This window comes from Hyla sarda, chromosome 3 (genome assembly GCF_029499605.1).
Source record: "Hyla sarda isolate aHylSar1 chromosome 3, aHylSar1.hap1, whole genome shotgun sequence".
NCBI lineage: Eukaryota > Metazoa > Chordata > Amphibia > Anura > Hylidae > Hyla > Hyla sarda.
Genome location: NC_079191.1, coordinates 267782254 through 267809472, shown reverse-complemented (window position 1 = coordinate 267809472; position 27219 = coordinate 267782254). Strand labels below are relative to the sequence as shown.

At 44.5% G+C, this 27219-nt stretch overlaps 1 protein-coding gene and 1 long non-coding RNA gene across 6 annotated transcripts in view; one reads left to right on the top strand and one right to left on the bottom strand.

Moving 5' to 3' along the window:
• Window positions 1–27219, bottom strand: part of LOC130362323 (uncharacterized) — a 78310-nt gene that overhangs the window by 6461 nt on the left and 44630 nt on the right. The window contains exon 2 of the long non-coding RNA XR_008891360.1: window positions 13103–13241. This is a non-coding gene — a long non-coding RNA (uncharacterized LOC130362323). The remainder of the gene's footprint in view (window positions 1–13102; window positions 13242–27219) is intronic.
• LOC130362321 (2-aminomuconic semialdehyde dehydrogenase-like) overlaps window positions 1–27219 on the top strand; it is a 137720-nt gene that overhangs the window by 104805 nt on the left and 5696 nt on the right. For 3 of the 5 annotated variants that reach the window (XM_056566594.1, XM_056566591.1, XM_056566590.1), the window contains exons 17-21: window positions 1184–1328; window positions 13106–13253; window positions 15941–16096; window positions 16168–16317; window positions 23364–23620. In XM_056566594.1, coding sequence (XP_056422569.1) covers window positions 1184–1328; window positions 13106–13253; window positions 15941–16096; window positions 16168–16317; window positions 23364–23620 — 856 coding nt within the window. Of the gene's footprint in view, window positions 1–1183; window positions 1329–2670; window positions 3796–11196; window positions 11534–13105; window positions 13254–15940; window positions 16097–16167; window positions 16318–23363; window positions 23621–27219 lie in introns of those variants that run through there. The other 2 variants (XM_056566596.1, XM_056566595.1) reach the window with 2 other exon arrangements.

Genomic DNA, 27219 nt, shown 5'->3' with positions numbered 1-27219 from the left:
AGCAAATACGCCAGGTGGGAACGTACCCTAAAAGAAAAAATGCATTGATAGAGGTGTACTCTACCTAGGGACATGTTTTTTGACATAAAATAAATGTTTTAAATGAATGAGACTTTTGCACACACCTTTACCCAGCTTATGGACAATCAGTCCTAATGGGGCAATGTGCTTTCAATATGTTTATTTTTCAATTTATTTTGTATCAATTTCTAATGGTTTTTAAAAATCCCTGTTTGCAGTCATTGATTGGGAATCTTCATGGTTACTTCCAGTGAATAAAAAAAGTTGGCCAATGTATTGACTGCAAGCAGATATCCTGTGGAATTAAAGAATTGTTTTATTTTTATTTATTTTTTAATTATTTTGTAGAAACAATCATACCTCTTGAATGCCTGAAGATACATGAAAGTAAACCTTTACTTGTATTCTCTGTCTCCACCATAATAACTCTGGTCCAGGCCATCCAACCCATTAGAAGCAATGGTTAATTGTGATCATGGCATCTATGTGGACTGTAAAAAAAAATTATTTATTTTTTGACAGTCTCCAGTTTATTTACATGCAGAGCTGCATCACCCACACAGTTTATTTACATGCAGAGCTGCATCACCCACACAGTTTTACATGCAGAGCTGCATCGCCCACACAGTTTTACATGCAGAGCTGCATCACCCACACAGTTTTACATGCAGAGCTGCATCACCTACACAGTTTTACATGCATAGCTGCATCGTCCACACAGTTTTTTACATGCAGAGCTGCATCGTCCACACAGTTTTACATGCACAGCTGCGTCGCCCACACAGTTTTACATGCAGAGCTGCATCGCCCACACAGTTTTACATGCAGAGCTGCATCACCCACACAGTTTTACATGCAGAACTGAATCACCCACACAGTTTATTTACATGCAGAGCTGCATCACCCACACAGTGTTATGACATGCAGCACTGTTTCACCACCCTCAGTACAATCACATGCACAGCCAATTTGTGCCTACTATATATGTACATGCAGAGCTGATTTGCTTCATTTCCACAGTATAATAATAACAGGGGAGGGTTAGCAAAATGTAGCCTGGGGACCAAGTACACTCTGCTCTTATGCTCTATAAACTTTGTATCTATCCCTTTTTTTAAATTAAGATCTGGGTTTGTTTTCATGCTGTTGCTTTAATTTTCAGGTGTCTAACAAAAGGTATGAATGCCATAATAGAGCTGCAGACACAGAGACCTGTTGCTTTAGAATTATACAAAGAATTTAAAGAACTTGGCAGGTTCATGCTTCGATACAGTGGGTCATCTATAGCAGCTGGAGTTGTCACAGAGGTAGGTTGCTGCAGTTTTCTCTGCTTTCAATTGCAGAATGGTTATGCTAGCACTTTATGTATATCACAGCATGAGATGTCCAAACACCATTCTAAACAACAAGCATGTTTAAAATCGGCTGAATTAGCATGCTACGTAACCACACAAGCATGCAGTAATGGAACCCGTAGAGATCTAGCCATTCACCTACTACTACTATAAATTGAATGTACTCATTCTGAATGATTTTTACAGCTGAAATGAATAAAATCCATCACATGCGCATACAAAGTTATTTATTGTCCAAGTATGCTAAAGCATATGCGTCACTTAATCAACAATAAACCTCATTGGAATTTTCTACATTTCAATTTTATTTCATTTACTTGGTTTATGAAATGACAGAACTGCAGAATAGTGTAATATAACCTATCTATGGGGTAGCCAAGCTGTGGCTCCTAAGCTGCATGCAGCTGTTTCCTAGATGCTGTGTGGCTCACTCCCAGCCCCAATGTTTAAGAACCTCTGCTGCTGTTGCTTTAAGAACGTGGCAGCTGTTGGGAGCAGACATGCCATGCACGGGCATGTCTGCTACAACCTGTCACTGCCCACCAAATTGGAGCAGGGGAGGAGGATTATGCATCACTTTGACTTTGGAGCACTGTTGGTAACTAATGGGAATGGGGGCCTACTTACTTATGGGGGAGCTTACTGCTGTATGAGTGCAGTATGTGCGGGCAGGGTGGGGGGCCTGCTGCTATATGGGGCAGAATTTAACTTGGCATACCCCATTAAGTTGAGTCACTAAACTCAATCTACAGTATATGGCCCTGATTTTCATTCGTGCAGTTACCCCACTGGATAAAACATAAGGATATTGTGAGCCACTCTAGTCAACAACATGCTGGGCTCCGTGGTTGGTTGCTTTTCTGTACAGTAAAACTGCTGTTCCAACTAAAATATTGCATGTCCTCCCTTTTTAGTGATGCAGTTTATGCCAAGTGTTTATTTTTATTTTTTTTTGTGTGTGTAGCTGACAAGGATTGTGCAGTATTTTGTATTTTATATCAGCCTAGTTTGTAAGGGTGAAGATGAAAAGCCATCCATCCATACAGTTCAGCCCCTTACCCTGCAGTGATGGAAAAAAACATGATCAGAAACTAGTATCATAACCTGTAATTTTATGACTCTCCAGGAATGCATCCAGGCCCCTTTTAAACACAAGTGAGTTCACTATGACCACTTTCTCACTGCTTTGATGGTGTAAAAACCTTGGGGCTGTCCCTTTTGTTATGGATAATCTTGGGTATAAAGTGATAATGGGAGAGTTATCTGTAGTATAGTAATGTATTCTTTTTCTCAGATTAAAGAATGACACTTGACCCATTATGGAGACCTTTGCAACCAGTTGAGTACATCCACCTTGGCTGCTCAAGTTCTCTACCTAAGAATCCCTGGCTGAAGACAGAAGTGCAATTGAAAGAACAGAGAGCCACTGTGGATTGTTACAAGCGGAGAACTTCCTAGAACAAAGAGCCAGGAAACCTTGTCCAGAATCATGAAGAACACACGACCGGTGATCAAGTGTCTCTCCAGCTCTCTCTACCGTCCTACATAACAATGACTTGCTGCAGCTTCTCGCACAAAATGCTAAATTAATTTATATTGATAATTTTCTGAAACTTGGCATGATGCTGTCAACTAAAACCGGCAGACAAGTTTACAGTTCTCTTTTCTGAAATGTCTGCAGACTTTTATTTTTTTTCCTTTATATTAATAGATTTGATCTAAAATATTTAGTGCGGAGTATAAACTGCTTCTGTGCATCAGAACAAATCCAAGGACAATTTATTTTTTTTTTTTTAAGTTTTAGAGCATGGTTGGCCATTGAAAAGTGAGAAGATTTGGGAATTTGCTGTGTGAGCCAATTTAATTAAGTGATAAATATGGATTTAATTTAGACTTATTAAAAAGCCTTGGTTTAAGCATAACCTATCAGTTGTCTCTGCATCTGCTTAATGTAATAGGCTATTCTTACCTAAATATGTAAAATACTGTGGGAGGTTTTCACGCACATTTAAGGCCCGATTTCACACACTGGTGTGTTTTATTTTTTATTTTATCTTTTTAGTTTTTTATGCTGCGGTTTTTGTGACATTTTGTAAATCTGCCCCATTGAGGGTTAGAAAGCTAGGGTTGTCTTCATTTCCACAAATCCTTGTACCACATACTCTGTCTAGCTTTTTAGCTGTGATCTATTCTCTTGGATGATGCTGAGCTGCAATACAATTCTAGACAAAGTACATGAACATAACTGGCACTGTTTCTCAAAATAATACCAACTTTTTAATATTTTTTATTGAAAGGGGTGGTCAACGGAACTAAACTTAGCCCCTATCTACTTTATGAAAACCAAAATTTGTTTTAGTCTCAAAACTTTTGCCCATGACTGTACAGTGCATTAAAAGAATGTATGAGAAAGTGTCAGCGAATTTATAGTTTCGTTGTGTGGGTGGCGACTTTATTTATTAATTTTTTTAAAGTTGTGGTTAGAGAATTCATTTTAGGCACTTTTGACATTCCTTAAGCAGGCATCCCGTGCCAATGCCCGGAGGGGGGTGGGGGCATTGGCACAGGATTAAGGGGGGCAATAAGGGGGATCGGGGGTGACCAAGACACCCCGGTCCCCCTGAAGGAATAGGAGTTAGGTGGCAGGGGTGCCACCCCTCCTATCCCTGCTATTGGTCAGTCAGACGCTACCGACCAATAGCAGATCGGGGGGGTTATAGTTCGGTTCTCCCTCTCTGCCCACCCACTGTTGTCCGGGCAGAGGCAGAGCAGGGGAACCATCGGTGACTGGCACCGGAGGTCACTTACCAACGGAGGCGGCAGCGGGCGGCAATGACGTGCGGCTGGCTCCCTGGTGCAGACTACGGAAGCCGGTGAGTTGCCTAGCAACATCTGGGCTAAACTGTAGACCTCCAGATGTTTCAAAAGCTGGAGGGCTACAGTTTGGAGATCACTGTGCAGTGGTCTCTAAACTGTGGCCCTCTAGATCTTGCCAAACTACAACTCCCAGCATGCCTACACAGCTGTCTTGGCATGCTGGGAGTTGTAGTTTTGCAACACTGGTTGGAAAATACTGAGTTAGATAACAGAACCCAACTGAAGGTTTTCCAACCAGTGTGCCTCCACCTGCTGCAAAAGTACAACTCCCAGCATGCACGGTCTGTCAGTACATGCTGGGAGTTGTAGTTTTGAAACAGCTGGAAGTTTAACGCCCCCCCCCCCCCCCCCCCCCACGGGTGTCTGACCGATTTTTTGGAACAATGGTCCATGAAAATGAAAAATGTAATTTTTCATTTGCACAGCCCACTGTTCCAAAGATCTGTCAAACGTCAGTGGGGTATAAATGCTCACTGCACCTCTTATTAATATTAGCATTTTACATCCTAACATGGGATATTTCCATACTCAGAAGAGATGGGGTTACAAATTTTGGGGGGCATTTTCTCCCATTACCCTTTGTAAAAAATGGTAAATTTGGGGGAAAAACTGCACTTTGGAAAAAAAAACTTTTCATTTACACATCCAACTTTAAGGAAAAGTCGTCAAGCACCTGTGGGGTGTTCAGGCTCACTGGACCCCTTGTTACATTCCTTGAGAGGTGTAGTTTGCAAAATAGTATGCCATGTGCTTTTTTTTATTTTATTTTGCTGTTCCGGCACAATAGGGGCTTCCTAAATACGACATGCCCCCCCAAAAACCATTTCACAAAATCCCACTGTCGCTCCTTCCCTTCTGAGCCCTCTACTGTGCTCGCCGAACACTTCACATACACATATGAGGTATTTCCTTACTCGAGAGAAATTTGGTTACAAATTTTGGGGTGCTTTTTCTCCTATTACCCCTTTTAGAAATTCAAAAACTGGGTCTACAAGAACATGCGAGTGTAAAAAATTAAGATTTTGAATTTTCTCCTTCATTTTGCTGCTAACAAAAAGAAAACAAAATAAAATAATAATTCTGCAGCTTTCTGCACATTTGGGGTACTCTGGGCCTTCTTATGTGCGAGATGTCCAATGGCATGTCTTGTCCATACCTGCAGGCGGACCCATACCGGTAAGCCGGACGGGGGTCTCTCACGACTGATGTATTGTTGCTGCATTCCGATACCTCTGCTGGGTGCGGTATAGGTGGAAATGACTCATACTAGTAAGCCAGACAGTGGTCTGCATGGTTTCCTCGTGAGATGCCTGTGGCTACAGTTCCAATACCCCACTGCTGTGTGCGGTATGGGAAGAACTGACTAATGTCTCTTCAGGACCCATACCAGTAAGCCAGACAGTGGTCTGCATGGTTTCCTCGGCCATTTATCACACGTCTCACGGCTGAGATGCCTGTGGTTGCAGTTCCGATACCCCACTGCTGAGTGCGGTATATGGAAAACTGACCAATGTCTCTTCAAGTCCCCTCGGACCCTGCTCCTGAGGTTTCCTTTGCCCGTACTCCTCGTTCTCCTAAGTTTTTCCATCCTCATAAGGAGTTGGATGTGCTTCTGGAGACCGCCTGGATGGAGTTGGATGTGCTTCTGGAGACCGCCTAGAAGCTTCCGGAGAAGCGCTTCCAGGGCACTAAACGGTTAAAGACTTTGTGTCCATTCCCTCAGGACCTTATCCCTAAATGGACCGTTCCACCATCTGTGGACCCCCAGTCTCCCGTTTATCCAAATCCACCACTCTACCATTGGCGGATGCCGCTTCCTTTAAGGATCCCGCGGACAAGCGGGTCGAGATTTAGCCAAATATGCATTTGAAGCGGTGGGATCCTCCCTGCTTCTGGCCTTCTCTTCCACCTGGGTTGCGAAGGCCATAGCAGTGTGGATTTCTCAGCTTCGTCAAGTTCTGTTGTCCGGGGCCTCCCTGGATGTTCTGGCTGAGATTGCTCGTCAGGTTTCAGACGCAGGTGAATATTTATGCCAGGTTTCGTTGGTGTCTGCACTCTGTGCGGCTGTCGCGTCTTGCAATCTAGTCGCCATTCGTCGCTCCTTGTGACTCAAGCTTGGAACGCCGATTCGGCTTCCAAGAAATCTCTGACGACAATGGCTTTTACTGGCAGTCGCCTTTTTTGGGGAAACGGCTTGACGACATCATCTCTTGGGCTACGGGAGGTAAAAGTTCTTGCTTCCCCAGAGCGAGGCTCGTGGGGGTTTTCGTAAGTCAACCTCCTTTCGGTCCTTCGCCCCTTGGGTCAGGGGCGCCAGGAAACCTCGAGCCCCTCGCAAGGTAGGCAGGCCATCCTTCAAACTTCGCTCCTCCTGGAAGCAGGATAATCGTTCCAACCGATTCCCGCTAAATCAGGTACCCGCAAACCCTGCCTGAAGGGGCGCCCCCAACCCGGGACTCCGTCTCGGGTGGTCGGTCGCTTACTACTTTTTCGGAACGTCTGGTTGGCTCAAGTCAGGGACTCTTGAGTTCGGGATGTCATTCCGACGGTTACCAAATAGAGTTCGCTTCTTTCCCCGGGATCGTTTTTTTCGATCCCGGCATCCTCGTTCACCTACACTGGCCGCAGATTTTCATTCTGCTATTCGCACTCTGCTGCAACAGGGTATTATTTTGCCTGTTCCACCTCAGGACCGTTCCAGGGGTTTCTATTCAATCTTCTTTGTTGTGCCAAAAGGAGGATTCAGTCCGTCCGATTTGGACCTGAAACTCCTCGATTTCACCACTTCCCTATGGAGTCACTACGGTCGATCGTGGCATCCATGGATCAGGGCGGTGGACATTTGGGATGCGTATCTACACATTCCGATTTTTTTCCTCCTCATCAACGTTTCCTCTTCTTTGCCGTTTTGCTGCTTTGCCGTCACTTTCAATTGTGGTTCTGCCTTTCGGCCTGGCCACTGCCCCCCGTGTTTTTTGCCAAGATCCTGGCGGCTGTCATGGTCATTCTCAGGTCCCGGGGGGTGTCTGTCCTTCCTTACCTGAACGACCTTATTGTCAAGGCCCTGTCCCGGATCCAGAACGAGGAGAGTCTCCGCATCACCCTGCTGACCCTAACCAGCTTCAGGTGGCTGATTGACGAGGAGAAATCCAACCTTTCTCCCTCCAATCTCTGGTCCTTCTGGGCCTCCGGTTCGATACTGGGAGTGCCCGAATCTTCATCCCTCCGGACAAGCGGAGTGCTCTGCTGTCAGGTGTTCGTCTCTTGACGGACGGCCATAACGGTGGTTCCGTTTGCACAGTTCTGTTGCCGCCCACTTCAGTGGGCTATTCTGTCTCTGTGGGATGGATCCCCCCTGTCCTTGGATCATCGGATTCGTCTGCCCACTTCGGCTTGCTAGTCTCTTCTTGGTGGCTACACTCTCCCCTCCTTCAGAACGGCCGCTCGTTTCTACCGTTGAACTGGCTGGTTCTAACTACGGATGCGTGCCTCCCCGGTGTGGGGGGGCGTGTCCTCCTGGCCTGGACGGTCCAGGGCCAGCGGTCACCTCGGGAAACCAGGCTTCCTATCAATGTCCTGGAGATTCGGGCGATATTACTTTGTCTCCGACACTGGGTGTCTTTTCTTCTGGGTCGCCCGGTTCGCATTCAAACGGACAACGCCACGGCCATGGCGTATCTCAACCGCCAAGGGGGCACTCGCAGCAGTGTCGCCGTGACCGAAGTGTCCAAGGTTGACCTGGGCAGAACGCATGGTTCCCTCCAATTCAGCGATCCACGTTCCGGGGGTGGACAAATGGGAGGTGAACTTCTAAGTCCCTCCTCCCCTGATACAGGGGAGTGGTCCCTTCACCCAGAGGTGTGTGAGTCCATTTGCCGTCGTTGGGGGATTCCGGACATGGACCTCTTGCGTCCCGCTTACACCGGCAGGTTCCAAGCTTCGTGCCAAAGTCCAGAGTTCCTCTGGCGTTGGCCGTGGACGCCCTCGTCATTCTCTGGTCTCTGTTCACTCTCCCATACCTGTTTCCGCCAATCCCCTCCTTCCCAGAGTGCTCAGGAAACTCAAGGTGGAAGGCATATCGCCTTCCTTCTTTTCAACCGAAGATGGTTTCGTCTTTCATCTGAACGAGGATATCGCTCTCCCTTCCTTCTGCCCTGCTCCGTCTCATCCTAAGGAGTGTTCTCTCCACAATCAGGATGTGGTGCGAGCCTTGCGAGTCTACCTCAAGGCCACTTCTTCTTCCGACGGTCGGAGTCGCTGTTTGTCCTTCCGGAGGGCCGACGCAAGGGTTTGCCGGCTTCTAAGGCCACCATCTCCAGATGGATCCGGTCCACCATTTCTGAAGCATACCGTTCCAAGGGGAAGGATCCTCCCTTCCGAGTTACGGCTCACTCCACTCGCTCTATGGGGGCCTCTTGGGCGGTCTTTAACAGGGCTTCGGCCCTACAGGTGTGTAAGGCGGCTACTTGGTCTTCGGTGCACACATTCACCAAGTTTTACCAAGTGCACACTTCTGCATCCGCCGACGCCTCTTTCGGGCGTCAGGTTTTGCAGGCAGCGGTGGCTCTGCCGTCTGCTTGATTCTGGGTTACATGGTTTCCCCCCCCCGGGGACTGCTTTGGTATGTCCCACGGTTCCTGTGTCCCCCAATGGAGCTGAAATGAGAAAAGGAGATTTTTTACACTTACCGTAAAATCTTTTTCTCAGAAGCTCCATTGGGGGACACAGTTCCATTCTGCACATTATTAGATTATATTATTATATAATTTTAATTTATTGCCCCCCCTCCCCAATTACATTATTTTATATTGTATAATTTATATTGTGTACCATACTTTGTGATTTTACCTATTCTATTTTAACACATTACTTATGTGGTTTATCACCAAATGGTGGCACAGAATGTCCACCACTATAATACAGCACATACTAGTGATTATATTTTGAGGTTATAAATCTATCCAAAATAAGACCATTATGCATGCTAGTGACCAGAGAAAAATGACTGAGCGCTCCCCGATGGATTATCGCTCCAATTCCTAATATACATGGAATAGTAACATAGCGTCTCATAAATATACAATCAATATATCAATCATACTATGCCGATATGTATACAAATAGTGCTATACATTATACATGGAATAGTAACATAGCTTCTCAAAAATATACAACAATCAATATATCAATCATACTATGCCGATATGTATACAAACAGTGCTATACATTATACATGGAATAGTAACATAGCTTCTCAAAAATATACAACAATCAATATATCAATCATACTATGCCGATATGTATACAAACAGTGCTATACATTATACATGGAATAGTAACATAGCTTCTCATAAATATACAACAATCAATATATCAATCATACTATGCCGACATGTATACAAACCGTGCTATACATTATACTAACGCCAACACGCATACCAGGATGTCTCCATATGCCAAATGTACATTTAGGTGCCCTGTGCTGGGAGCGCTCCACACTCCTACTTACATTATAATAACTTAATAGGACTACACTAGAATATAATATAATTTTATAATTACTAGGTCCCAGCTTTGAGTGCAATCTGACCCTCCTAAGCTGTCCAGGCAGGTCTCCCATACAGTCCACGGCCAGAACAGCAGCTAGATTGGCAGGTCCCATGCCGTACGGCGCAGCGCTGGATTCTACAGCTGCCCTGGTTGATGCACTCTGCAGTGGTGCTGAGTAGAGATGAGCGAATTTACAGTAATACGATTAATCACAAACTTCTCAGCTCGGCAGTTGCTGACTTTAGCCTGCATAAATTAGCTCAGCTTTCAGGTGCTCCGATGGCCTGAAAAAGGTGGATACAGTCCAAGAGAGACTCTCTCCTAGGACTGTATCCATCTTTTTCGGCCCACCGGAGCACCTGAAAGCTGAACTAATTTATGCAGGCTAAAGTAAACAACTTCAGAGCCGCGAAGTTCGTGACAAATCGAATTACTGTAAGTTCGCTCATCTCTAGCGCTGAGCACTATCCAAACCCATGCAATATATGGATACATACGAGATACTGTTATACTTCTTACTGTCCTTTATGCTTACAATTCGAGATGAGCGAACTTACAGAAAATTACATTCGTCACAAACTTCTCCGCCTGGCAGTTGATGCCTTATCCTGCGTAAATTAGTTCAGCTTTCAGGTGCTCCGGTGGGCTGGAAAAGGTGGATACAGTCCTAGGAAAGAGTCTACTAGGACTGTATCCACCTTTTCCAGCCCACCGGAGCACCTGAAAGCTGAACTAATTTATGCAGGATAAGTCATCAACTGCCGAGCCGAGAAGTTCGTGACGAATCGAATTTACTGTAAGTTCGCTCATCTCTACTTACTATTATGCTAAATGTAAGGTTTTTAAATGTATTTACGTGAATGAGAATTTTGCATGCTTCCGGTCTGAAGGTGACGTCACACTTTAAAAAAAAAATATTTAAGGTTTCACGATAGTATGGTACACTAGACCTGATGAAGTGAGGGCCCCCCTGGCAAAACGCGTTGTCTCATATTTTTATTATATTTATTTCAATAAATCGTCTTGGATTTACATCCATTGCCCTCCGTGCATCTCTGACAAGGCTCCGCACTGTGATCCTAACAAGTGAGTGGAATACTCTGAACTTCACTCCGTATCCTTTACTGCCTCACCGCCATCACAGATGTCCGAGATAGGATGCAAGGCTGCCACAAGGATTTGATTTGAGTGAATGCACTCATACATGCGCTGTGCAGTGTTGTGCCTGTAGCGCAACACTAAAAGGTGAGTGTGCGCACACATCACTTCTCTCATGCACAATTTATTCTAAAACTTTGCATTAATTGTAACCAACTTATCGGGATTACTACACTTAGAGAGTGCCTGCATCTTTTTTTCTTCTTTACTCTTTGCATATACGTATTACATGCTTCTATGGCACAGAGACCGTTATTTATTTTCCACCTTCTGTATTAAGGCTGGAATAGGTAAAGGTGCAGTGACACAACTACCTAGTTGTGTGTTTGCAGAGTTGGGAGGAGCTTATCCCAATAAACATTACAGTCCAAATTCCAGATTAATGATCTGTTTTCTGAACCTTGGGAAGAGAACACAACTCTTTCTAGCTAAACATGGAGACTGAGACTGCTTTTCTGGAGCTGCAAAACTATATTGGTGGAAGATTTGTCCCAGCTAAATCCTACATCGATTCATATGATCCTTCTACAGGGAAGGTCAACTGCAAGGTGCCTGATAGTGACAATGAGGAGGTGAGGAAAATAACTGCAGCAATCTTGTTTTTATCTTGTCTTTGTCCTTTTAGGGTGCGTTCACACGTTCATATTTTTGTATCAGATCTGGCTGCCCATTGACTTTAATGGCTAGCAAAATCTGCTACAGCAAATCTGCAGCAAAAATATGCACGTGTGAATGTATCCTTAAAGTGGTGCAAGAAAGAACCTGACACTCCACCAAATACACTGGGGACAATTCAATGATGAGTCTTTTATAGCTATCAATCACAATGCCTTTGTCACGTCTTGATTACATGTATGAATCATTTAATGTAAATATATATTTATATACAGGAAATGTGAGCTTATTCCTGACTTAATAGCATCTCAGCCTTACAAAACCATTACTAGATGACTGGGTCATGCTGGTTTCTTATAAAAGATGACTGGACCATTGTGGAAAACAAGAACTTTTGACTGTTGTCAGTGCTATTTCCTTGTTTCATGTTTAATTTTGTTTGTACTTGGCCCCTCTGTATTGCAAAATTCTGCAGAATATGCTGGTGTTCTTTATTTTTTTTATTCTTTTTATTCTTTTTTAACCCACCATGATGTTCTGCTACAACACAGGTCCCCAACCCAGTCCTCGAGGACCACCAACAGTCCAAAATTATAAAATGTTACCCTGTTCTGTTCCAATGGAGTAAAGATGCATTGATACTACACTTTTGCATGGGGGTGGGCTTCTCAAAGAAAATGGTCACTATGCATTATGTATGGTGGACCAACAATTTATCACATGGTGGTCTTGTGGAAAGGTTTTGGTTCATTTGCTTACTTGTCCTGGTATATCGCCAAAACACATGGTAGAACTGGTCCAGAAGAGGACCAGAGCGTAATTAGGTGGTGCTAAGTTCTGAGTTGATATTCGGGCCTTTTAACAAAATGACAAGTGATATCCAGGATAGGAAAACTCCATTTAAAGCTGACCTTGGAGCAGTCCATTTGTTGCACAAGTATATCCATTTTTATAAGGTTGTCAAGTAATAAGGTTGCATATTCTCTGCTAAAAGTTGTGTCTGTGCCTTACTGTGTGGTTGGTTGTAATTCATGGCTGCCTATTATTTGAGAACCTTCTTGTCTCCTGAAATGACTTCTCTTTACTAATCGAAAAGTGAAAAAGTATTTTCCCATGATTCCTAATTCCAAGGGTTTCTTTGGGACTATAACAATGATTGTCTATAGTGGCCATCACTGTTTGACTAGTGGCTGTCCAACCTTCAGGGTCTTGTGAGCACAGCTAGCCCTTTAATCTCTACGGTACATAAGCACAGAAGTTGTCTTGAGGAGTTGTGGTGCCCGGTACCATATTTCAGCCTGTTCAATAGAACATGCTGTGACAATGTTGGAATCAAAGGAGTGCTGCAGCTCCTTCATTGCACTGATCATTTGAAATCCCCCCCTCCCCAACCCACTGATCATTCATTGATCGCCAATCCTAACATAGGCTAGGTCATAGAATGTTTAGAAAATAGACTACAAGCATAAATAACTTCTGCCAGCAATGTATGGTTGATAAGTAGTAAATAGCTGATATTTCCTTACCAGGTTGGTGCAGCAGTCGATGCTGCCAAAGCTGCATTCCCCATCTGGTCTACTTGGAGCGCCCAAGACAGATCAAGAGTCATGAACAAGCTAGCAGACCTTATTGAAAACCACTTGGAGGAGTTTGCACAGGCCGAATCTAAGGACCAAGGTGACAAAGGACATATATTTTTGAAGTTGTAGTGGTATAGTAATTTGTTGGCACATGTACAGTCATCATATTTAATATGTATGCCCACAGCACTGTCCCATGTGATGACTATCTGGGAGTGGAGTTCCCCTTAAAAATGACAAATATGTAACATATAGGCATTGGGTAATGCATTACTGGAATCTACAGTTTAAGAAATCTCTGGATTTATTGTAGAGCCTAAATTAAATAAAAGATATGTGACATGCTTAAGCCATCACATTAGGTAAAAAAACCACTTGATTTGCAAGCATATTTAAAGGTGTTTTAGTAACGGGCCAGAAATGAGTCACAAAATAACTTTTTATGCCTGCAAAATCCCAAACAGGGAAAGTTAGCTTGTATGCTAAAGGAAATGAGTTTGCATAACATCTAAGTTGGTTTGCACCAGATTTACTAACTTAAAACATGTATGGGTATTTCCTAAAGAAGCAGTCAACACGCCTCTGCCTGTACTGTAGATCAACCATTTCCTCTAAAAGGTACCTGCACCAAATGGGGAAAGTGCTTTTCTATGCTTCACCCATATATGAAAAGATATGTAATTCTTGGTAACCACATTTCCCAGAAATCACATGGTAAAAACTGTCATAAGGTTCTCAACAATGTCAGCAGCCAAATAGATTTGTCCAGGTCTAGTACTTGGTACATTGTTTTGTTGATCATACAAATATAACATTCTTCCAGTTTGGTGGTCTCTAGCTGCTGCGAAACAACAGCTTCAAGCGTACTTTGATAGCCGTCAATGTAATCTTCCCAGTAATATGTATAGCAAAGTGACAAGTTCTACTATTCTGCCACCTTTTGTAGAACTACAACATTGGTTTTAACTATTGAGCTGCAGCCCACAGTCTACAGTGGGGATCAAAAGTTTGGGCACCCCAGGTAAAAATTTGTATTAATGTGCATAAAGAAGCCAAGGAAAGATGGAAAAATCTCCAAAAGGCATCAAATTACAGATTGGACATTCTTATGTCAAAAAAAGTTAGATTTTATTTCCATCATTTACACTTTCAAAATAACAGAAAACAAAAAAATGGCGTCTGCAAAAGTTTGGGCACCCTGCAGAATTTATAGTATGCACTGCCACCTTTGCAAAGCTGAGACCTGCCAGTGTCATGGATTGTTCTCAATCATCATCTGGGAAGACCAGGTGATGTCAATCTCAAAGGTTTTAAGTGCCCAGACTCATCTGACTTTGCCCCAACAATCAGCACCATGGGTTCTTCTAAGCAGTTGTCTAGAAATCTGAAACTGAAAATAGTTGACGCTCACAAAGCTGGAGAAGGCTATAAGAAGATAGCAAAACATTTTCAGATGTCAATATCCTCTGTTCGGAATGTAATTAAGAAATGGCAGTCATCAGGAACAGTGGAAGTTAAAGCAAGACCTGGAAGACCAAGAAAAATATCAGACAGAACAGCTCGCAGGATTGTGAGAAAAACAATTCAAAACCCACGTTTGACTGCACAATCCCTCCAGAAAGATCTGGCAGACACTGGAGTTGTGGTACACTATTACACTATAAAGAGATACTTGTACAAATATGGTCTTCATGGAAGAGTCATCAGAAGAAAACTTCTTCTACGTCCTCACCACAAAAATGTTTGAACTTTGCAAATGAACATATAGGCAAGCCTGATGCATTTTGGAAAAAGTTCTGTGGACCGATGAGGTTAAAATTGAACTTTTTGGCCGGAATGAGCAAAGGTACATTTGGAGAAGAAGGGGAAGAGAATTTAACTAAAAGAACCTCTGTCCAACTGTTAAGCATGGGGGTGGATCAATGATGCTTTGGGGTTGTATTGCAGCCAGTTGCACAGAGAACATCTCACGAGTAGAAGGAAAAATTGATTCAATAATATTTCAGCAAATTTTGGATGCTAACTTGATGCCATCTGTGAAAAAGCTGAAGTTAAAGAGAGGATGGCTTCTACAAATGGATAATGATCCAAAACACACCTCGAAATCCACAGGGGATTACATCAAGAGGCGTAAACTGAAGGTTTTGCCATGGCCTTCACAATCTCCAGACCTCAACATAATTGAAAATCTATGGATAGACCTTAAAAGAGCAGTGCGTGACAGACAGCCCAGAAATCTCAAAGAACTGGAATACTTTTGTAAGGAAGAATGGGCAAAGATACATCAAACAAGAATTGAAAGACTCTTGGCTGGCTACAAAAAGTGTTTACAAGCTGTGATACTTGCCAAAGGGGGCAGTACAAGATATTAACTCTGCAGGGTGCCCAAACTTTTGCAGATGACATTTTTTTTTGTTTTCTGTTATTTTGAAAGTGTAAATGATGGAAATAAAATCTAACTTTTGTTGACATGTTATAAGAATGTTTAATCTGTAATTTGATGCCTTTTGGAGATTATTCAATTTTTCCTTGGCTTCTTTATGCACATTAATACAATTTTTTACCTGGGGTGCCCAAACTTTTGATCCCCACTGTACATTGAGCTCTTTGCAATCTTGTGGACTGCAGCTATCCCTCAGTAGTTAAAACAAATCCTGTAGCTCTACAAAAAGTCACAGTATAGCCCTGCATCCATATTAACCCATGCATGCCATCACTTATTAGCAATAGTTCAAATTTTCCCTGGACCCTTTCTAAAAGTGAACATCTTTTTTAACTCTCTAGGTAAAACTGTTACATTTGCACGTACTGTGGATATACCACGTTCTGCATACAACTTTCGGTTCTTTGCCTCATCCATCCTGCATCACACCACAGAATGCACACAGATGGACCACCTGAATTGCATGAATTACACCGTGCGCACCCCGATTGGAGTCGGTAATATATGTCATAGGTTGGCTGGATTTTCTTAATACTGTGTCTTCCTTAACTGTGTTTCTTTCTGTCAGCTGGATTGATCAGCCCATGGAACCTACCCCTATATTTGTTGACCTGGAAGATTGCCCCTGCTATAGCCTGTGGTAATACAGTTGTGGCAAAGCCGAGTGAGATGACCTCAGTTACGGCATGGATGATGTGCAGATTTCTGAGTGAAGCAGGTATTGGTTTATAAACAATCTAACCTTTAGAAAGACAACTGTGGAAAAGTGTTAGACCCTTAAAAAGCTTCAATGTTTAGCTAACAGCAAGTACAAACACCGATGACATAATAGAAGGTGAAGAGCTTAGTTTCACTGTTAAGTAACCCCTCCTGGTGTTGTCTCATTCTGCTGCTTGTACGTGACATTGAGTGCATGACTTGTGAATGCAAGAAATAAACTTCGGCTACCATGAAAATATATAATGTACAATATCATATATCAGAAAAAGAAGATTAAAAAGCGATCAAATAGTCCCATCAAAACAAACATGGTACTAATAAATACTACAGATCACAGCGCAAAAAAGTAGCCCTCAAACATCTATGTATACAGAAAAATAAAAAAGTTATAGGGCTCAGAAAAGAACAATTTTATGCATACCAATTCTGTTAAAAAAAAGTTTGCATAGTAAAGATAATGTATCATTTTTACCATAACGTGCGCTGTGTAAACCCCCCCCCCCCCCCCACCCACAAGTTTTTGGTTTCACGGTACATTTTAAGGAAAAACAAAAACGCACAAATGAAAATGAAATCCTCAAGGTTAAAATGGGCCATGTCCTTAAGGGATTAAGGTATGTAGAAAAAGATACTTGAAGACCATTATGATAATGTATGAAGCTATATAATAAACTACAGGGAACTGTTTTATTGAATAGTGTTTGTTTTTTTTCTTTTTGGTTTTTTTCTTTTTTATTCTAAAAAGAAGAAAAAAAAAAAAAGGACCCTGCTGGCCAGAAGGGGTCAAGTAAATCAAGTATTTCTTACACATGTACTGTTCCATACATATGAATGTGGCTGTGCTTGACAGCATAGTCCTGTCCCTATTGTACAGTACCATCTACAATCACCTACCTCAGGTACTGTTTTCATTGGAAATCTATAAGATTAGTACCTTCACTATGTGGAAAAAGTTAAGTAAAAATTAGCCATTGTATTGTAACACCTTTTAAGTTTCCTTGTCTTGGTTTATAATGTGCACTTAACATCATGGGCCTTTCATGCACCATCAAAGAAGACATAGTCACCAGCAAGTGCCCCAGGGGATACTGACTATATACCATCAGTGCGGTCCCTCTGAGATTCTTACAGTAGCCAACTGTGACATCTGTAACCTCAACTGTGACTTTCCCTGCTCTGGGATGTGTGGGACTACAAGTTCCGGAAAACCCTTTATTTATTATTAACATCTTAAATGGCGTACTCGGGTGGCATTTTTTTTTTTTTTTATCAACTGGTGCCAGAAAGTTAAACAGATTTGTGAATTACTTTTATAAAAAAAATAAATCTTAATCCTTCCAGTATTTATCAGCTCTACAGAGGAAGTTGTATTTCTTTTCTGTCTGACCACAGAGCTCTCTGCTGACACCTCTGACTGTGTGAGGAACTGTCCAGAGAAGGTTAGGTTTGCTATGGGGATTTGCTCCTGCTCTAGACAGTTCCTGACATGGACTGAGGTGTCAGCAGAGAGCACTGTGGTCAGGCAGAAAAGAAATTCAAAAAGAAAAGATCTTCCTGTGGAGCATACAGCAGCTGATAAGTACTGGAAGGAATAATATTTTTAAATAGAAGTAATTTACAAATCTGTTTAGCTTTTCTGGCACCAGTTGATAAAAAAAAAATGTTTTCACTGGAGTACCCCTTTAACTGTGTCTTTGCCGGAGTGGTAGGTCCTGTTATTCGATGTGCCAGTGTTACACGCTCGCGGCGTTCTCCTCTCTGCAGCGCCCCGGTCAGACCCGCTGACCGGGAGCACTGCACTGACATCCCAAGCCACTTACCCGTCCCGGTCCCTGGCTGTCACGTTCTGGCGCGTGCGGCTCCACTCCTTAGGGCGCGCGCGCGCCAGCTCTCTAAGATTTAAAGGGCCAGTGGACCAATGAGTGGTGCCTGGCCCAATCAGTCTAATTAGCCTCCATCTGCTCCCTGTCTATTTAACTTCACTTCCCCTTCACTTCCTTGCCGGATCTTGTTGCCTTGTGCCAGAGAAAGCGTTTAGTGTTGTCCAAAGCCTGTGTTCCAGATCTTCTGCTGTTGCCCCTGACTACGACCCTTGCTGCCTGCCCTGACCTTCTGCTACGTCCGACCATGCTCTTGCCTTGTCCTTTTGTACCGCGCCTGTCTCAGCAGTCAGAGAGATTGAGCCGTTACCGGTGGATACGACCTGGTTGCTACCGCCGCAGCAAGACCATCCCGCTTTGCGGCGGGCTCTGGCGAATACCAGTAGCAACTTAGAACCGGTCCACGCCAATCCCTCTCTGACACAGAGGATCCACCTCCAGCCAGCCGAATCATAACAGTAGATCCGGCCATGGATCCCGCTGAGGTGCTGCTGCCAAGTCTCGCTGACCTACCCACGGTGGTGCCCAGCAATCTCAACAAATTGCCCAACAAGGACAGCAGCTGTCGCAGTTGACCGCCATGTTACAGCAACTTCTGCCACTGCTACAGCAGCAACCATCTCCCCTGCCAGCTCCTGCACCTCCTCCGCAGCGAGTGGCCGCTCCTAGCCTCCGCTTGTCCCTGCCGGACAAATTTGATGGGGACTCTAGACTCTGCCGTGGATTCCTGTCTCAATGTTCCCTACATATGGAGATGATGTCGGACCAATTTCCTACAGAACGGTCTAAGGTGGCTTTCGTAGTTAGTCTTCTGTCTGGAAAGGCCTTGTCCTGGGCCACACCGCTCTGGGACCGCAATGATCCTGCCACAGCCTGTCCAGTCCAGTCCTTCTTCGCTGAAGTCTGTAGTGTCTTCGAGGAACCAGCCCGAGCTTCTTCTGCCGAAACTGCCTTGCTGAACCTGGTCCAGTGAAATTCTTCTGTAGGCGAATACGCCATCCAATTTCGTACCCTCGCCTCTGAATTATCTTGGAACAAGGAGGCCCTCTGCGCGACCTTTAAAAAAGGCCTATCCAGCAACAGCAAAGATGTACTGGCCGCACGAGAAATTCCAGCTAACCTGTCAGAACTTATCCTTTTGGCCACCCGCATTGACAAGCGTTTTTCTGAAAGACACCAGGAGCTCCGCCAGGAAAAGGACCTTGATCTCTGGGCACCTCTCTCCCAGTATCCTTTGCAATCTACCCCTGTGCCTCCCGCCGAGGAGGCTATGCAAGTGGATCGGTCTCGTCTGACCCATGAAGAGATGACTCGCCGCAGAGATAAAAATTTATGTCTGTACTGCGCTAGTACCGAACATTTCTTGGTGGATTGCCCTATTTGTCCTCCACGTCTGGGAAAGGCATGCACGCATCCTGTTCAAATGGGAGTGGCGTCCCTTGGTGTGAATTCTGCTTCTCCACGTCTCACTGTGCCCTTGCGGATTGCTCCTTCTGCCAACTCCTCCTTCTCAGCTGTGGCCTTCTTGGACTCTGGTTCTGCTGGAAATTTTATTCTGGCCTCTTTGGTTAATAGGTTCTGCATCCCGGTGACCCGTCTCGTCAAGCCGCTCTACATTTCTTCGGTCAACGGAGTGAAGTTGGACTGCACTGTGCGTTACCGCACAGAGCCCTTGCTTATGAGCATTGGACTGCATCACGAGAAAATTGAATTTTTTGTTTTGCCCAACTGCACCTCTGAAGTCCTCCTTGGTCTGCCATGGCTCCAGCGTCATTCTCCCACCCTTGACTGGACCACCGGGGAGATCAAGAATTGGGGTCCTGCTTGTCACAAACGATGTCTCACATCTGCTCCTCATAGCCCCCTTCCTGGTGACACTCTGCCCCGTGACAAGCTTCACCCTCTGCCCCCCCTCCCCATTCCCACTTCTTCTGGATTACCTGCCGCTGATGTAGCTACCCAGGACTTCTTTTTGTTCCGGAAGGAAACTCGAGGCGCCCCCTATGTTCTCGTCTCATTTGAAGGGACAAGGAGACAAAAAGAGGGGGAGACCTAAGGGGGGGGTACTGTTACGCCGAGCGCTCCGGGTCCCTGCTCCTCCCCAGAGCGCTCGCGGCGTTCTCCTCTCTGCAGCGCCCCGGTCAGACCCGCTGACCGGGAGCACTGACATCCCAAGCCACTTACCCGTCCCGGTCCCCGGCTGTCACGTTCTGGCGAGCGTGGCTCCGCTCCTTAGGGCGCGCGCGCCAGCTCTCTAAGATTTAAAGGGCCAGTGCACCAATGAGTGGTGCCTGGCCCAATCAGTCTAATTAGGCTCCACCTGCTCCCTGTCTATTTAACCTCACTTCCCCTTCACTTCCTTGCCGGATCTTGTTGCCTTGTGCCAGAGAAAGCGTTTAGTGTTGTCCAAAGCCTGTGTTCCAGATCTTCTGCTGTTGCCCCTGACTACGACCCTTGCTGCCTGCCCTGACCTTCTGCTACGTCCGACCTTGCTCTTGCCTTGTCCTTCTGTACCGCGCCTGTCTCAGCAGTCAGAGAGGTTGAGCCGTTACCGGTGGATACGACCTGGTTGCTACCTCCGCAGCAAGACCATCCCGCTTTGCGGCGGGCTCTGGCGAATACCAGTAGCAACTTAGAACCGGTCCACCGGTACGGTCCACGCCAATCCCTCTCTGACACAGAGGATCCACCTCCAGCCAGCCGAATCATAACAGCCAGTTATCATTAAAGTGAGTGACCTTGGTTTATCACCACAGCAGATCGCTACGCGTTGTGTGGCATAAAATCCCTCTGACAACCATTTATAAACTAATTGATAGCATGGTAAGGCATGTAAGTGCGCGTGGTGCTCACACTTTGTACTGAATAAAGCGAGATGTTTTGAATATTTTATTTCCATTTCATCATTGACATGTCAATCCTGGGATTTCCATAATTCTACAACTTTTGAGGAATGTAGGAATTGTATTTCCAATACATTTGGAAAATCTTCTGACCCTTTCAATTTTTTCACATTTTGTTCATTTGCAACCTGGTGCTAAAATAAAAAATAAAATCAAGTTTTCCTCCATTTTTTTTTACACCTTAATACCCCATAATCACAAATTGAAAACAGAATGTTACAGATATGAACAGGAAAATCTAAAATACTACAATGACATAAGTATCCAGACCCTTTATTTGTACCTTTCAGTACTTATATGAAAGCAATTTTCAGGGGGGTTTAAGTCAGGGCTCTGGCCACTCAAGACCATTCACAGAGTTGTTCCTAAGTGTTGACTTCGCTGTGTGTTTAGGGTCATTGGGGGAGATTTATCAAAACCTGTGCAGAGGAAAAGTTGACCAGTTGTCTATAGCAACCAATCAGATCGCTCCTTTCATTTTTAACAAGGCCTCGGAATAATTAAATAAATTATCTGATTGGTTGCTATGGACAACTGGTCAACTTTTCCTCTGTACAGGTTTTAATAAATCTGCCCCATTGTCTTGTTAGAAGGTGAACATTCGTCCAATCTGAGGTCCAGAGCACTCTGGATCAGGTTGGTATTCAGAATATCTTTGTAGTTTAGCATCATGCTGTAGGATAGATGAGAAGATAAATAGAGCAGCCACCACCATGCTTCACCGGGCAGGGGATGAGCAGTGCCTGGTTTCCTCCAGACATGATGCTTAGAATTGAGGCCACAAAGTTACATTTTGGTTTCATCAGACCAGAGAATCTTCTTTTTTAGGATACATTCACACGTGCGGATTTACAGCATATTTTACGCTGCAGATCCACCGTTGAAGGACCTCTGTATGGTGCCCTTAACTGTGCCTGCTCGGAGCCGCAATACACCACTCCGAGCAGACACACTGCGATGTGCGAGTCGCCGCGCATGCGTGGTGTACTCGCACACATCATGGCCGCTCCCCCTGCTCAATGAGCTAGGCCGGGAGCTGCCGCGATGTGCGAGTATACTGCGCATGCGCGCGACAACTCGCATATTGCAGTGTGTCTGCTCGGAGCGGCGTATTGCCGCTCCGAGCAGGTACATATAAAGGCAGCATGTAGGGGGGCCTTCAGCGACAGATCCGCAGCGAAATACGCTGCGAAAATCCCCACGTGTGAACCTACCGTCAGAGCCCGTTAGGTGCTTTCTTTTAAACTCCACGCAGACTTTTCATGTGTCCTTTACTAAGGAGAGGCTTCTTTCTGATCACTCTGCTATAAAGCCTAGATTGGTGGAGTGCTACAGTCATGTTTGACCTTTAGGAAGTCTCTCTGATCTGCACACATTATTTTTGAAGCTCCATCCAGAGTGACCATTGGGTTCTTGGTCACCTCTCATACCAAAGCCTTTCTCCACTGATTACTATGTTTGGTGGTGTGGCTAGTTCTAGGAAGAGTCCTGGTTGTTTTAAACTTTGTCTATTTAAAAAGTACTTTTAGTATAGCAGAAATTTTTTGTACCCTTCTCCAGATCTGTGCCTCCAGACTATCCTGTCTGAGCTCTACAGGTAGTTCTTTCCACATCATGGCAGTTTTTTTGTTCTAATATGCATAGTCAGCTGTGAGATCTTATATAGATAGGGCTGTGTCTTACCCAATCCTGTCCAATCAGGCTAAGTTTCCACTTGTTTTTTTTTTTTTTGGCAGTTTTTGGAAAACTCCCACTGCAGCTTTTGAGCCAAAGCCAGAAATGTATTCAAAAGGAATAGGACATATAAAGGAAGGACTTATACTTCTCCCCTCTTATAGATCCACTTCTGACTTTGGAAAAATCCCACTGCAGTTTTTGAGCCAAATACTGACAGGAAAAAAAACAAGTGGAGACTTAGCCTCACCGGAATTTACCACAGGTGATTCTAATCAAGGTGTAGAAACATTTCAAAGATGATGAAGAGAAATGGGAGGAGCCAGAGCTAAATTTAAAGTGGCAGAGCAAAGGGTCTGATTACTTATGTCAATGCAAAAAAAAGATTTTTTTCCTTTCTCACAATATGGGGTATTTGGTGCAGCCTAATGAGAGGAAACGCATTTTAGCACAAGGCCTCCTTATAACAAAATGTAAAAAAAAACTGTTGCATGTTACATCAGAACCTGGGATTATTCTTATTTCAGAAACGTGTTTCCTAGGTGATTACATTACCTTTAAACTTTTCTATTGTTTTATCATTAAAGGTGTCCCACCAGGAGTTGTTAATATAGTGTTTGGTACTGGCCCGAAAGCAGGGGAGGCCCTTGTCTGTCACCCCGATGTGCCCGTTATCTCCTTTACTGGAAGTACTGGGACTGCTCAGCGCATAATAGAAAAGAGCGCTCCCTATTGTAAAAAGCTGTCCTTAGAACTAGGAGGAAAGAACCCAGCCATTGTTTTTGAAGATGCCAACCTAGACGAATGTGTGACTACCACTGTAAGGTCAAGTTTTTCTAACCAGGTAAGTGACATGAATATTAATAAATCAACAGTCATCACCATTGTTTTGCTATATATTGTTCTCTTATCTCTGGAGCATCACAAGTGTTCAGTGTTGAAGAAATTTTTGTGTGTATTATGCGTCTATTTTATTGCGGCCAGTCCAAAGTGCTGAGAAGTCTAAAATCCATGTGAAACCATTTTAATGCAATAACAATGTACCGTATATACTCGAGTATAAGCCGAGTTTTTCAGCACGATTTTTCGTGCTGAAAACACCCCCCTCGGCTTATACTCGAGTGAACTCTCCACCCGCAGTGGTCTTCAACCTGCGGACCTCCAGAGGTTTCAAAACTACAACTCCCAGCAAGCCCGGGCAGCCATCGGCTGTCCGGGCTTGCTGGGAGTTGTAGTTTTGAAACCTCCGGAGGTCCGCAGGTTGAAGACCACTGCGGCCTTCGACATCATCCAGCCCCCTCTCACCCCCCTTTAGTTCTGTACAGTACTCACCTCCGCTCGGCGCTGGTCTGGTGCTGCAGGACTGTCCGGTGAGGAGGTCGTCGGGTGGGATAGTGGTTCCGGGCTGCTATCTTCACCAGGGAGGCCTCTTCTAAGCGCTTCGGGCCCGGCCCCAGAATAGTCACGTTGCCTTGACAACGACGCAGAGGTACGTTCATTGCCAACGTACTTCTGCGTCATTGTCAAGGCAACGCCTCTATTTCGGGCCGGAAGCGTGGAGAAGAGGCGCCCCCGGTGAAGATAGCAGCCCGGAACCATTATCCCACCGGACCACCTCCTCTCCGGACAGCCCTGCAGCACCGGACCAGCGCAGAGCGGAGGTGAGTACTGTACAGAACTAAAGGGGGGTGAGAGGGGGCTGGATGATGTCGAAGGCCGCAGTGGTCTTCAACCTGCAGACCTCCGGAGGTTTCAAAACTACAACTCCCAGCAAGCCCGGACAGCCGATGGCTGCCCGGGCTTGCTGGGAGTTGTAGTTTTGAAACCTCTGGAGGTCCGCAGGTTGAAGACCACTGAGGGCGGATGATGAGAAGAGGATGATGAAGGGGGGGTGTGGGATGATAAGAGGATGATGAAGGGGGGATGATAAAGGGGGGTGGGGATGATGACAAGGGGATGATGAAGGGGGGTGGGGATGATGACAAGGGGATGCTGAAGGGGGGTGGGGATGATGACAAGGAGATGATGACAAGGGGATGATGAAGGGGGGTGGGGATGATGACAATGGGATGATGAAGGGGGGATGTGTGGGATGATGACAAGGGGATGATGACAGGTGATGATGATGAGGGTCTGGATGATGACCGGCGGTGATGATGATGAGGATGTTAATGACGGGTCTGGATGATGACAGGGGGGGGATGATGTATTTCCCACCCTAGGCTTATACTCGAGTCAATAACTTTTCCTGGGATTTTGGGTTGAAATTAGGGGTCTCGGCTTATACTCGGGTCGGCTTATACTCGAGTATATACGGTAATAAATACTGTTAAACCTCCTCTTTGAGATCACCTCTTTATCCAGACTATTTATGTGATAGATCACTCCATGATACATTATACATGCTGACCATTTTTTGAGGACACCAGTCTCATTGAAGATCACTATTTAACCCCTTAAGGACGAAGCCCATTTTGGCCATAAGGACGCAGAAAATTTTATTTTTACGTTTTCCTTTTTTCCTCCTCGCCTTCAAAAAATCATAACTCTTTTATATTTTCATCCACAGACTAGTATGAGGGCTTGTTTTTTGCGCGACCAGTTGTCCGTTGTAATGCCGTCACTCACTTTACCATAAAATGTATGGCGCAACCAAAAAAATACTATTTGTGTGGGGAAATTAAAAAGAAAACCGCAATTTTGCTAATTTTGGAAGGTTTTATTTTCACGCCGTACAATTTATGGTAAAAATGACGTGTGTTCTTTATTCTTTGGGTCAATACAATTAAAACGATACCCGTGATAACATACTTTTCTATTACTGTTGCGCTTAAAAAAAATCACAAACTTTTTAACCAAATTAGTACGTTTAAGATCCCCCTAATTTGAAGACCTATAACTTTTTCATTTTTCTGTATAAGCGGCGGTATGAGGGCTCATTTTTGGCGCCGTGATCTGTACTTTTTATTGATACCATATTTGCTTATATAAAATTTTAATAAATTTTTTATAAAATTTTTTGGGGAATAAAATGTTGTAAAAAAAAGCATCTATGTATATAAAATATTTTTTTAACACTTTTTAAAGGTGAAATAGGGAAAATGGGACAATTTAAGTTTTTATTTGGGGAGGGGGTTTTTCAAATTTTTTTAACTTTTACTTTTATTTTTACACTTTAATAGTCCCCATAGGGGACTATTTATAGCAATCGCTCGATTGCTAATGCTGTTCAGTGCTATGTATAGGACATAGCACTGATCAGTGTTATCGGTCATCTTCTGCTCTGGTCTGCGGGAAGGCAGATCAGAGCAGAAGACTCCCGGAAGACAGCGGAGGCAGGTGAGGGGACCTCCGGCTGCCGTGCTGGATGATCGGATCGCCGTGGCAGCGCTGTGGGGGCGATCCGATCATCCAATTAAGTGACTGCGATGCTGCAGATGCCGTGATCAGTATTGATCACGGCATCTGAAGGGTTAATGGCGGACATCCGCGGGATAGCGGTTGTCCGCCATTACCGGCGGGTCCCTGGCTGCGATCAACAGCCGGGACCTGCCGCGCATGTTTCGGGCATCGCTCCGATGCCCGCGGTTATGCTTAGGACGTAAATGTACGTCCTGGTGCGTTAAGTACCGCATCACCAGGACGTACATTTACGTCCTTCGTCGTTAAGGGGTTAAAGGGGTATTCCGGGCAAAAACATTGTATCCCCTATCCAAAGGATAGGGGATACGATGTCTGATCGCGGGGGGCCCGCTGCTGAGACCCCCCGCGATCTCCCTGCAGCACCCGCATTCTATGCGGGTGCTGAATCTCCAGTTTCCAGTTTCTCCTACATGAATGGGGGGGCGTGGCATGACGTCACTTCCCCTGTCCCGGAAACCCGGAGGTTTCCGAAACTGGAGATTCAGCACCCGCATAGAATTGATTTCACTGTAATGTTAAAGTTCAGTGGCCACTAGATGGCAGATATGTTGCATCCTGTATTGATAAGTGTTCATACCCTACAGTGTGTACACAGGGATCTTTCCTGCATCATCCCTGGAAAAAAATACTATGGAATAAACACACTTAACATTCATGGAGATTGTTCACTTAGCAGCAAATACACAAATCTCACATCTGACACAAATCAGATTTGCTTCATGGAGTAACAAGCCAAAATTTTTTTTTTTTTTTTTTTTTTTTTATAGTTTTTTTTTTAACAAAAAATATTTTCAGTCAGGATTGAGCTACCACACTATTTACTGGTCATGTCATATAGTGAATATGTCTTTGCAAATTTTAACATTCTTTGCTCCTGCCAAACTTATTTATTATCAATAGAATTGAAAAAGTGTCCAAAAAACATAATGTACTCCTACTGTGCATTGACTGCTGAGCCAGTACCCAGGTAAGGGGCCCGGGTCCCTTACTGGAGAACTGGCTGTACCCCCCTTGATCGCG